The sequence below is a fragment of the Pleurodeles waltl genome, chromosome 2_1 (assembly GCF_031143425.1).
Source record: "Pleurodeles waltl isolate 20211129_DDA chromosome 2_1, aPleWal1.hap1.20221129, whole genome shotgun sequence".
Taxonomy (NCBI): Eukaryota; Metazoa; Chordata; class Amphibia; order Caudata; family Salamandridae; genus Pleurodeles; species Pleurodeles waltl.
This window is the reverse complement of record NC_090438.1, coordinates 780268748-780281508: the sequence shown is the minus strand read 5'-3', so window position 1 is coordinate 780281508 and position 12761 is coordinate 780268748. Positions and strand designations below refer to the sequence as shown.

At 43.0% G+C, this 12761-nt stretch overlaps 1 protein-coding gene across 1 annotated transcript in view; it reads left to right on the top strand.

The window, feature by feature from the left end:
• The first annotated feature begins 952 nt into the window (after positions 1-952).
• Positions 953-12761, top strand: part of FAM8A1 (family with sequence similarity 8 member A1) — a 95069-nt gene continuing 83260 nt past the window's right edge. The window contains exon 1 of the mRNA XM_069218414.1: positions 953-1290. Within this exon, the coding sequence (XP_069074515.1) occupies positions 1002-1290 (289 nt within the window). The 5' untranslated portion in view covers positions 953-1001. The remainder of the gene's footprint in view (positions 1291-12761) is intronic.

Genomic DNA, 12761 nt, shown 5'->3' with positions numbered 1-12761 from the left:
ACTCTAGAACTCAGAGACAGAGAAGGGGACTTATCTGAATCAGAGAGCAGTGAAGAAAGAGGTAGAACGTCATCGCCATGGGATATTTATACAGACAGTCGGATGGCAGTGTGATTGGACATTGGTTACCATGGGGATGGGTCCCATGGGCATTGTAGTTTTCTTTTGTTGAACTTTGAACCTGCTGTTAATAAAAAGTGAAGAAAGATTGTGCATAATCCTCGCCTCTGGTTCTGACATAGAATTCTTGACACGCTAGCTAGAAAATGTTTTATTCATAGGAAGTGGTGAATTGCTACATTTTGCAGTTTTTCTTATAATTATCTCAGAAGTAACTCGCTGCTGTGGAGTTTAAGTAAATGAAGAAAAACGTAATCTTCGCCTGTGCGTCCTTAATAAAATTAAAATATAGTCTGTCGCGTCAGCTAGAATATTTTTTTAATTCCACAATGTGAAAGAGAACGTAGCTGACAATTAATTTGGTCCGCCTGAAAACAACTGCATCGTCTATTACCGTAGGCTTATTCGCTGTTATTCCCGTGCGTCAGAAACATGACTTTTTTTTTGTTTGAAAACAAAAAAAGGACGAGAAGAGTGCGGGGCTTAATCGTCAGATAACGCTGTGGCCATTTCGGAGTAGACTGCATACAGAGCAACTAAGGGCATTTAGAATGTAGAATATAGTTATAAGACATTTCAGTTGCATGTATTATATTGTTATTGATTAGAGTTTGTACCCGTGAGCTAAACAGGCTACCATTTGTGATAATGTTATTACAAACTGATAAAAGTTTTTTCGAAGAATGCATTTACTTATTAGTTACGAATTCGTTTTCTACTAACTATTCTGACTAATATTGCGAAATAGCGCAAAGTAACCGTCCACAAATGCATCCGTCGTAGTAGTCTTTCTATTGTGTCCATGGCAAGGTTTACGCTGTCACCTTGCCTCTTTTCTCTTTCTATGGCGTGATCCGCGTACCTGGTCTTGTCTTCTGGCAATGACAGCTGCTGCTGCCGCTATGGGGGAGGCTGGTGCGGGTCCCCCGGTGACCGCGCGAGAGTACTCGCGGCAGGTGCAGGAGTGGCTATGGCAGTGTTACTGCGGTTCCCTGGGCTGGCCTCCGCAGAGCGGGGCCCTTGGGGCTCCGCAGCTGAACCCCTTTTACAGCCTGCAGCCCCCACTCCTGATACCGCCTCCACAAACTACGTGGGCGCGCCCGAGCCCCACCGTTCCCCCAACAGCATCGCCCGCTCCGGCCAGGGATCCAGCGCGACCCACGTCAGCAGGTGAGACCATTTCTCCACAACTGATCTAGATATCCCTTATGCAATATGCCCGGTCCACTTTCTGGAATTTGAACCATCCACTCTTGAATCTGTTGGCAACTTTCTTAAGTGTATCCTAACACTTTTAGAAGCCGGTTGCTCTAATTAAAACGAGTATTTAATGAACATACCTCCCCTTAGGGGTTTAAGTTGGATAAATAAATTGGTGGGGGTGGGGAGTTCTAAAATTGCCGTGGCCATTGTAATTTAGAGTGGCGTAAACAGGTAAACTAAAAAAATCTGTGCTTCCCATAGTGTGCCACCCTGCTAGTAGTTTGCTCATTTTCTGGCTTTCTGATTTTATATATATATATATATATATATATATATATATATATATATATATATATATATATATATATATCTCTCTGACAAAACAAATCCCTTTCAGGGTTAGAGTGACGCATAAATTAATTTATGCGTCACTCTAACCCTGAAAGGGATTTGTTTTGACTTCTACTGGGTTGTCCCTTGTGTCTAGACAAAGCTATACCTCTCTGAAGAGCTCGAATGAGAGCAAAACACGTGTCAGAGGTTGCTTTTATTCATTCCAGGTTGGCTTGGATGGTATTTTACCAGTCCAAAGCAGTAATACTGTGTCTGGAATGGTAAATGGCTTTTGTCATTTTTCAACTCTGCACAGTTGACACTGTGTCAAACCTATGCTTGAAGGCTTTGCTGTAAAAATGGCAAAATACTTTGTCCCTATCTGTGGATAGCACTGTTGATCCTATGCTTAAAAACCTTGCTAGATAAACAGACATTTGAGGTGAGCAAATCTAGAGTGTCGCTGGTGTTGCAGGGTGCTCCTTACTGGAGCTGCTCTCCACCTAAACTTGGGAACTACCCAGAGTTCTCTCTTCTTTTTTGTGTGTGTGTATGTATGTGTGTATATATATATATATATATATATATATATATAGCCTATGGGTTTTGGCAGTTGTTGCCTGTATACAATAAATGAATAACAACAATGATTTTGTTGTAAATAATATTGAAAATTGTTTGATTCCCACAGTATTAGGCTATGAATTAAATATTGCTTAGGTCTGTAGAAGGCACAGTGGTCTTCAGAGTATCTGAATCACTCCTGTTTTTCCATTCACACCACATTCCTCAGCAGTCTGTGTTGAATCGATGTGCCTTTTTCTCATCATATTTTTCAGAAATTCTCTGTCTTCATTTATATCATGTTTACAGGTAGAGCGTGCAAATCACCCCACTGAGTACCCTGGTGGGAGCAGTTCTATAGATTGAGTTGGATGTGGGAATGGTTAGTCCAGGTGAGAAGGGTGGGCTTGTCCATGATGCATGCTAAGTTGATGCAGGTAGGATCTAGTAGGTATCAACTGTTGTGGGTGAGGCCCTTCACTCGGGTGAAACCAATTGTGTTCAGATTTTTCAGGAGAAGGTTTGTGTCGGTGTGGTCCACCAGGTAGAAACTGAGATCGCCAATAATATTAACTAGTTGGAGTTGGGGGGTGAAGATTCTGCAATCATGTTTCCAAAGTCACCTCTTGGTCCAGGCGTCCGGGTGATTAGGGCTTCTACCTGGGTGGTGATTGAGATGTTGAGTTTGAAAGCAAGGAGTTTGAATTGATCGCAGGAGTTGGCTGAGGTTAGGGAGCGTTGTACATTTTGCTTATAGATGATTGTGAGTCCTCCTCTGAGTTTGCTGGTTCTGTCCTGTCTTGTAGTTTTGTATTGCGGTGGAATGGTTGTTGTAGTGTCCATAGTGGAAACAGGTGTAAGAGAGGTTTTGGTGAGGAAGAGTAGGTCTGGGTAAAGGTTATTCAGATGGTCCCAGACTTTGCTGCTGTGTTTGGACACTGAGGAGGAGGGCGAGGTCAGCCTGCACGGGGTTTTGTGCGTGGTGGTGTTGAATGTCACACCTCTCCTCTTTCTTCTTCAGCACTGTTTTCACTCTCACCTGCATATATGTCCTCATATTTTCCTTCACTTAATCACCCTCAAACACACTCACTCACCTGGGAACAGTGGATTTTCTTTATCTTTCACCTTGTCATTATTTTGACCACTATTTATCTCCTTCACAAATATCTGCACAACATCACAGTTGCAACTGGATTACTTGACCTTTGATCTGTGCATTCTGCAGAGGCCAACGATTGAATCACCATGTATTCTGAATACTTTTTTGATCCATTGACTGCTACTGTGAGAAGCTCGTTCTCCCTTCAGCCTCAATTACTGAATTCTCAATCGTAGCCCTTTTATACACACACATTTCTGCAGCTTAGTTCAAAATATGCAGTATACAAGATTAATATGCTTCACAAAAATACTACAGAAATCAAATATCCAAGTAATAACAAATACTCTTAGGGTGTGGAAGACGAAGTAAATCATTAAATATACGTATGTTTTGTTTCATTTCTGAGAAAGTGATTAATGTTTTTTGGCTGTAAAGTTAATTAAATGATTGTAGATCTAGATAAGGACCAGTTTCATTGCAGCTTTTAATTACTATGGAGTCTGAGACCTGGGGGGCTCACTTAAATCCCTGCACTCCCTCTTATTCTGAAATGGGATGGCCTTTCTAGAATCATGTTGTTATTTTTTAAGTATTTGCCTCTTTCCTTTCTACAAACTTGTCTCCTTTCTGGAGTTTGGTAAAAACTAGAATCTTGCCCCCTTTCTTTTAGTACCCCCAGCATATCGCTTTGTCTTTTAGAAATAAAACCACATTTTGTACAGCTCCCGCCTTCCCATTAAAACTACAAACTCACTTTTTATAGTTTTTATTTGTGAATTAAATTAAATAGTTCATATTTAAATATCTGATTAAAATATGTTTTTGTATTACTGTGTATTGTTTTGGGGTTCAGAATGCAAACCTTTCTTATGCCTGGGACCCCAGCTTTCAGTAGTTATTCAGTGGGGGTCCACAGACATTGAAAGGATAAGTTAGAGCTTATGTAGATGTTGAATATCCTAAATTGATCCCTTTTCTCCAGAAAACCCTTACTGTAATTCAAGCCTTTTCATTGTGGCTCCACATAGAAATGTTATGCTGTAAAGAAAGGTAATAAGGGAAACCTATATTTCCAGGTCAAAAAATGTATATAAATTGCTGGTTTTAGAACCAAAAGGGGTCTATAGGAAAACTATTTTGCAATTGACAGTTGTAAAGAAATGGCTCCCTGTTGCAGTTACCCCCCACTTTTTGCCTGATACTGATGCTGACTTGACTGAGAAGTGTGCTGGGACCCTGCTAACCAGGCCCCAGCACCTGTGTTCTTTCACCTAAAATGTACCATTGTTTCCACAATTGGCACCTAGCTAAGTCCCTTGTAACTGGTACCCCTGGTACCAAGGGACCTGATGCCAGGGAAGGTCTTTAAGGGCTGCAGCATGTCTTATGCCACCCTAGGGACCCCTCACTCAGCACAGACACACTGCTTACCAGCTTGTGTGTGCTGGTGGGGAGAAAATGACTAAGTCGACATGGCACTCCCCTCAGGGTGCCATGCCAACCTCACACTGCCTGTGGCATAGGTAAGTCCCCCCTCTAGCAGGCCTTACAGCCCTAAGGCAGGGTGCACTATACCACAGGTGAGGGCATAGGTGCATGAGCACTATGCCCCTACAGTGTCTAAGCAAAACCTTAGACATTGTAAGTGCAGGGTAGCCATAAGAGTATATGGGCTGGGAGTCTGTCAAAAACGAACTCCACAGCTCCATAATGGCTACACTGAATACTGGGAAGTTTAGTATCAAACTTCTCAGAATAATAAACCCACACTGATGCCAGTGTTGGATTTATTAAAAAATGCACACAGAGGGCATCTTAGAGATGCCCCCTGTATTTTACCCAATTGTTCAGTGCAGGACTGACTGGTCTCTGCCAGCCTGCTGCTGAGAGACAAGTTTCTGACCCCATGCGGTGAGAGCCTTTTGTCCTCTCTGAGGACAGAAACAAAGCCTGCTCTGGGTGGAGGTGCTTCACACCTCCCCCCTGCAGGAACTGTAACACCTAGCAGTGAGCTTCAAAGGCTCAAGCTTCGTGTTACAATGCCCCAGGGCACTCCAGCTAGTGGAGATGCCCGCCTCCTGGACCCAGCCCCCACTTTTGGCGGCAAGTCCAGGAGAGATAATGAGAAAAACAAGGAGGAGTCACTGGCCAGTCAGGACAGCCCCTAAGGTGTCCTGAGCTGAGGTGACTCTGACTTTTAGAAATCCTCCATCTTGTAGAAGGAGGATTCCCCCAATAGGGATAGGAATATGACCCCCTCCCCTTGGGAGGAGGCACAAAGAGGGTGTACCCACCCTCAGGGCTAGTAGCCATTGGCTACTAACCCCCCAGACCTAAACACGCCCTTAAATTTAGTATTTAAGGGCTCCCCTGAACCTAAGATTTTAGATTCCTGAAACTACAAGAAGAAGAAGACTGCTGAGCTGAACAACCCCTGCAGAGGAAGAACAGAAGACACCAACTGCTTTGGCCCCAGACTTACCGGCCTGTCTCCTGCCTTCCAAAGAAACCTGCTCCAGCGAAGCTTTCCAAGGGACCAGCGACCTCTGAATCCTCTGAGGACTGCCCTGCTTCAAGAAAGACAAGAAACTCCCGAGGACAGTGGCACTGCTCCAAAAGAACTGCAACTTTGTTAGAGAGGAGCAGATTTAAAGACCCCTGCAACTCCCCGCAAGAAGCGTGAGACTTGCAACACTACACCCGGCGACCCCGACTCGACTGGTGGAGAACCAACACCTCAGGGAGGACCCTCCGGCGACTCCAAGACCGTGAGTAACCAAAGTTGTCCCCCCTGAGCCCCCACAGCGACGCCTGCAGAGGGAATCCCGAGGCTCCCCCTGACTGCGACTGCCTGAACCTAAAGTCCCGACGGCTGGAAAAGACCCTGCACCCGCAGCCCCCAGCACCTGAAGGAACGGAACTTCTGTGCAGGAGTGACCCCCAGGAGGCCCTCTCCCGTGCCCAGGTGGTGGCTACCCCGAGGAGCCCCCCCCCCCTTGCCTGCCTGCACCGCTGAAGAGATCCCTTGGTCTCTTATTGAACATCATTGAAAACCCGACGCGTGTTTGCACACTGCACCCGGCCGCCCCGCGCTGCTGAGGATGTACTTTTTGTGCTGACTTGTGTCCCCCCCCCGGTGCCCTACAAAACCCCCCTGGTCTGCCCTCCGAAGACGCGGGTACTTACCTGCTGGCAGACCGGAACCGGGGCACCCCCTTCTCTCCATTGGAGCCTATGTGTTTTGGGCACCTCTTTGACCTCTGCACCTGACCGGCGCTGAGCTGCTGGTGTGGTAACTTTGGGGTTGCTCTGAACCCCCAACGGTGGGCTACCTTGGACCCAAAACTGAGACCTGTAAGTGATTTACTTACCTGCTAAAAATAATAATACTTTACCTCCCCCAGGAACTGTGAAAATTGCAAGTGTCCACTTTTAAAACAGCTTATTGTGTTTTATGTAAAAAATATATATGCTACTGTGATTATTCAAAGTTCCTAAAGTACTTACCTGCAAGACCTTTCAAATGAGATATTACATGTAGAATTTGAACCTGTGGTTCTTAAAATAAACTAAGAAAATATATTTTTCTATAACAAAACCTATTGGCTGGATTTGTCTCTGAGTGTGTGTTCCTCATTTATTGCCTGTGTGTATGTACAACAAATGCTTAACACTACTCCTTTGATAAGCCTACTGCTCGACCACACTACCACAAAATAGAGCATTAGTATGATCTCTTTTTGCCACTATCTTACCTCTAAGGGGAACCCTTGGACTCTGTGCATACTATTCCTTACTTTGAAATAGTGCATACAGAGCCAACTTCCTACAACAGTGAAAGGTCTTTGCCTAAGTTTGAGTATGTCTGCAGAAAAGTAAACAAATGTCCATTGTTGGACAACTCCTTAGCCTCATCCCAAAGCACACACCTTTGTTTTTATGGTATGGCTTGGCAGTGCAGGTGTGGCCAGTCAATTATGTGAGCATCACTAGAGAGGGACTTTGGCTCTACCCATATGTTGGGAGTCAAGAGTGCAGGTTCTGATTGAGCAGAAGTTGTGTGCTTCCACAGAAAGTGTACCTCTCCACACTGCTGTGATAATTCTGTTTATTTATCCAGCTGCCTGAGGTTGAACTTTCAGGGGCAAAAACATAGCATTGTAATTGCTATTAAAGTGTTTTTGATAACTAGATAATTTATGGTGCGTTTTCTCTGGCAGCAGTACAAACGGGAGGACAGCGCATTCATAAACCAGACCTATTTGCATCGCCAATGCTTGTTATTTTTTTTAACTATAGGACAGTCAGCTGTCACAGCACTGTGTTTACAGATCACTTTTTTAGCCAATATAGACCATTTCTGTTAGAGGCCTCTGGATAAGTACTGAAATAGCACTCATCTTAACGTGCAATGAAATGAGTTCTCCGAACAAGTTTTGTATGATTCGATGAAGAAAGTGTGATGCCAAAGAAGTCAGTTTTCTGTTATATTTGCCTCTGAGGTACGATTCTTAATGGCAAGTATGAAAGATTGAATATAAATAAGAAAACTGAGTCTACAGGTGTGTGTGTGTGGACTGCTTTGAAGAAAACTGCACTGATGTGCACCACTAGGGAGTTTAGTAAATTAGTTGCAAGGGGGATAGAGGATATGTTTCAAGGCATAACTCCCTAGTCTCCACTTCTAATTGGTATGCTCATTTCAGTCATTTGTACCAGATGCACAAGGTAATACTCATTTGCGGTCCTCGCTTTCACAGTACAAGAGGTGATACAGGTGTAAAAAATTCAGAAATTGAATAAAGCACCAGGCCAGCTGTGTCTCTGATTCATGTTTTCAAGACAGAACCAGCAGCCTTGCCATAATGTGCCCATTTCATAGCAGGTGTATCCGAAAGGAACGGTTCTGAGATAATGCCACTTCCAGGACACACTGAAAAATTATAGATCAGTTTTGCTGATCAGTGCTTCAGTCGCAGTTTTACCAGAAAACAGTTTTTAATCTTAGCCAGTGCTGAGGCTGAAATTACAAAGGGTGGTGAAATCTCGAGCAGTTCTACTAGCTGCACCTAATAAGCTAGAAATATGTAATTTGTGGAAAAGGAAGTCAGTGTGTTATTTCCGTGGACACCCTTCCAAGGGCTGGTGTTGAATAACCATTGATTTGTTGACTGTTGTCACGTGTGGCGTTGCAAGAGTTAGAAAAGACAGGTCACAGAGAGGCAAATGGGCCTTTTCCTGTAAATGTTAGGATAGCCAATCTTGTGTCCTGCAGACAACACTTTATAACATTTTCGCCATCCCCTCTATGAAATAAAAATGAGTATTGCTCTTTATATCTATAGAATGGGTCAGTAACCCATCTTGGTATGAACAGAACGATTTTGTTGAAATGCACTGCAGAACTTAGGTGTTTTAAAAAATGGATGCTTAGAGAATTCAATTGTGATTTTTCACTTTACTGTCCATGTGCTCATAGCTCATGTGATCATAGCTGAAGTTCTTTCTCCTGAGAAACTGCTTGCTATAAGATGCTGTACTTGCTAGTGAAACAAAGTTTATTGTATGTAAGACTGACTTTCCCAGGAGAGGACAATGAATACACTGACTGTAGTATAAGCTGCAAAAATATTAATACATGATGAGTCGAATGATAAGAGCGGGACGAGAGGAGCCAATCATTGACATGTGAACCATGTACTAGTAAAATTATAGATTTGAAGTTTTAGTTTTATTGAACAAAGTGTGAACATGCGATCCCCTGACCAATTAAGATGTGGGAAGTAGTTTTAGGAAAACTAACTTAGCCAGACTGCAGAGAGAGGAGAGAAGCCATTCTCCCAATTCTTCTTGAGAGTTTAGGCCATTAGCTATATTCAATCGAACTGCTTAGAGACTTTGCTTATTCTGAACTTTCATGCTGAATCCGGATATATTGCTGACCGAACTGATGTCCTGCTGATGAAGACTGTCACAGCTTGTTGAACCTTATTGAGGACAGGTATACACTGACATTACTGAATGGTATGTCTATTTGCTTTTGTTTCTAGGTACCAACTTCTATTTTGATAGAGCCATAGTTAAATGTTTTTATGTGACTAAATTGTTTTGCATGAAGCCCAAACATGCTATTCTAATCTGGTGTTAGCTAGGGTTCTCAATGATGAAATTCGCTACATATAATAACAGCTGATGTATTTTCTTTGCTGAATCTAAATGTATGTAATATCGTTTGCACAGTTATTCTTGCTATTAACTTGTACTGTAACCTTAGAGTGTGTAATGGCACAAGCTTTGATTCGATTGCAATTCTTTCACCGCTTTGGACAGCCAATACTGTTTCTGTATGTTTATCATTTGATTTTGAGATTGTTACATAACATTAGCATTGTTAATGTAGGGAAATAAACATTCTAACTTTTACATAAAGGTGTGGTTATTCATGACTGAAAGGTCATGGTGTGTGACATTTACTAACTCCTATTGATTACTAATGTTATTGATTGCTATTGGATATTGATCTATATTGGTACGGGATATATGGTGGGAAAACCTTGAAGCGAGTCAAAGGGTCCATTGACCTATTCGCCTCCCCTTGTGAGTTTACTTATTAAGGTCCGACGCGCTAACAGCAGTGACCCTCTAGAGGTAGTTTCTTTCCTCATATACCTTGGTGTCAAGTTTGTGCCCCTCGGGGGTATCCCGGGATGTAATCACCTCGTAGGAGGCCATGCTAAAACATTTACATTTATTTATTTAATCTGCTTTACCTCAAATAGAATTTGGTTGTTTACTTCTTTTCCCAATGGGAGAGGTCGTGGATGGGATAGGGATTCGATTAAATTGTTAGACTCTCCACACCTCATTTTACAATTCTATCATATGAAGTGTTTGATGAACATTATACTGTTTATATTTTTTCTTAATGGGAGGAGATACTCTTGTTACCTGCTCAGGTAGCGAGATTTAGAGGAGAGGTGCCATGCAGGTCTAGAATTTGTTGAATTCCAGTGAAAATGCATACTGGCTTCTGAGGTCTCTTTCACCTCACCTCACATCAATAAATATTCAGGATTGGAAAAGAATAATCTTAAGTGGTTGAAAGCGTAGGGATTCAGATGTCAGACAGGCAGGACTGAAATGTCTTTGTTTCCAGGAGCATCCAGTGTATGTATCCCAAACGGGTAAAATGTTATTGAATTTCTTCCAGGCACTAGTTTTGTTGCACTGTGTGAGGTAATTTTTAGTTAAGCCATTTGTTTTTTAGGTAGTTTAACAGCGCCTTTTCCCTCTTGATAAAAGAACTCTTGCCCAGAATTACAAGTGTTACAGAAAGGACTGTACTTTTTCAGCAAGCGTAGGGCTAATGTGACAACTTGTTTGTTGTAGGAATTACGGAAAAGCTAAAAGTCCAATGATTTCGACTGCCAGTGCAAGAGATGAAGGGAAGCCACTGATTTGGAGTTTATTTAGCAACCCAGTGTTGAATTTGCATTTGTTTGAAGGGGAGACAGAATTCCATTCTTCAAGGAGTGAGTATTTTGTAATGCGGTTTTGTATATTTCTGTCAGACAAAGCCTTTTGATAGCAGCATCATACAGGGCACAGTTAAGGGGATTTAGTCCTGTGTAGCTGGAGACAGAAAATTACCTCAGAAGAACCTAGCTCCCTTTTAGGGTGGGGTGTCCCACTAGTTCTGTTAAGGTAGAGATTTCTGTGGACGGAAGTAAACTGACGGTGGGTTTGAGACCACTGCTATTTTCAAAAAGCCTATGGCTAAATATGTATGCTGAGCTGTTTCATGGTAACATGCAAGTAATTATTTCAGTTTTTCTTTTCCTTTTGCATACTGAGCTATGGTTTCAGTTAAAGCACTGTTCTAGATCTGGGGTACATGTGATCTGTGCTGGTCTGCCTTATGTTCAGAGAACTGGGGACACTCAAACCTTTTAAGCAGCATCTTCTATTGAACACCCTGCAACCTTGGGCTACTGACTTGCTGGGGGAGTTGAGGATTGGGGAGAAAAATATGCCACCCATTGAAACAAGACCCAACACCAGAGAGACCCAGTTGGCAATCCCCCAACACATTGGGGTGCACAAGTTGGGACAATTGCACATATATGTGAGTGGAAGGTGCAGGTGCTACAGACTGACATTTCTTGGAATGTTATTTTACAGAGGGCAGCCAAATCCTCCTTTTGTACCCTATATAAGGAAGGTATTTAAAAAATTATGTTTATGGTTTTTGACTCGAGGGAGGAAAAGAGCAATGCTTTGGGGTTCAGGCATGTTTGCGGAGAAATGGCACGCACGATCATTGATCTCCACCGAGTAGCTCGGGAGCTAATGAAAGCTCGCCAGCACCCTTTTCAGTCACTCCCCAGAGTGAAACTCAACCCAGTACATAATTCTGAGGATTTATGCACATTAAATAAGACAGCAGCTTGGGATCTTTAGTGTAGAAGCCAGCCAAACAAATGGAAGGGTCTCATTCTAAGACACAAACGATGTTGACCTATGAGGGCAAAATAAATGTCACCCTTGACATACTTTAGACATTTCATGTCTAGTTCTGCATGCTGGCAGAAATCACTGACATTTTGGGCCGTACTTATAAGGCCCATGGTGCAGGGTGGCGCAGCAAGTGCCTTGCTGTGCCGCCTTACGCCACCAGAAAGGGCAGAAATGCTCAATATCTACAAAATACAGCGCATTTCTGTCCTCTCCCCTGCACTGGCACACAAATTGCTGCAAATGTACAACATTCCCTATCCTCAGCCAGCTCCTGCGACTTGATATGTTTGCACTCACTTTGCTGTAAAATGTCTTGTCAGTTCTTTTTCAGACCTTCACATCTGGCGTTGAGGATGGGAACTTGGTGAAGAGCAACACACCTCAACTCTGGTGCAGGGTTTTCCGTCACCATTTGGTGGTTTTCTTTGGAGAACTCTTTGACACAAAAGGCGATTTGTGGACCACCCCTTCTACTGTCCGGATGCCAGATGTGAAGGTCTGACAAAGAACTGACAAGACATTTTACAGCAAAGTGAGAGCAAACATGTCAAGTGAGCATGTAACATCACACACTTCTAGTGTTTCCTGGCAACACCACACTGTACAGAAAATTGGTTAAGGTAAACCATTAGTGAATGAACGAACAGACTTCTGGGTGAGCCCACGTGAAACAGACTTTTATTGCAACATTACCAGATGCTCGAAGTTTGGATAGGAAGCTCCATTGCTACCAGAAATACGAATTTACCCCCCATAAAGGGGTAGCAGATTCATTGGCGTTGGGACCAAATTCTCCCCCTGGTGTTTTAACCAGTTACAGTGAATCTACCATGTGCCCTGAGGAAGGTATATGATCTGTTGGTCATTGGGCACCGAAACGTGCGTTTGCACGTCTTCAGGAGGGACAAAGTCACTTGTG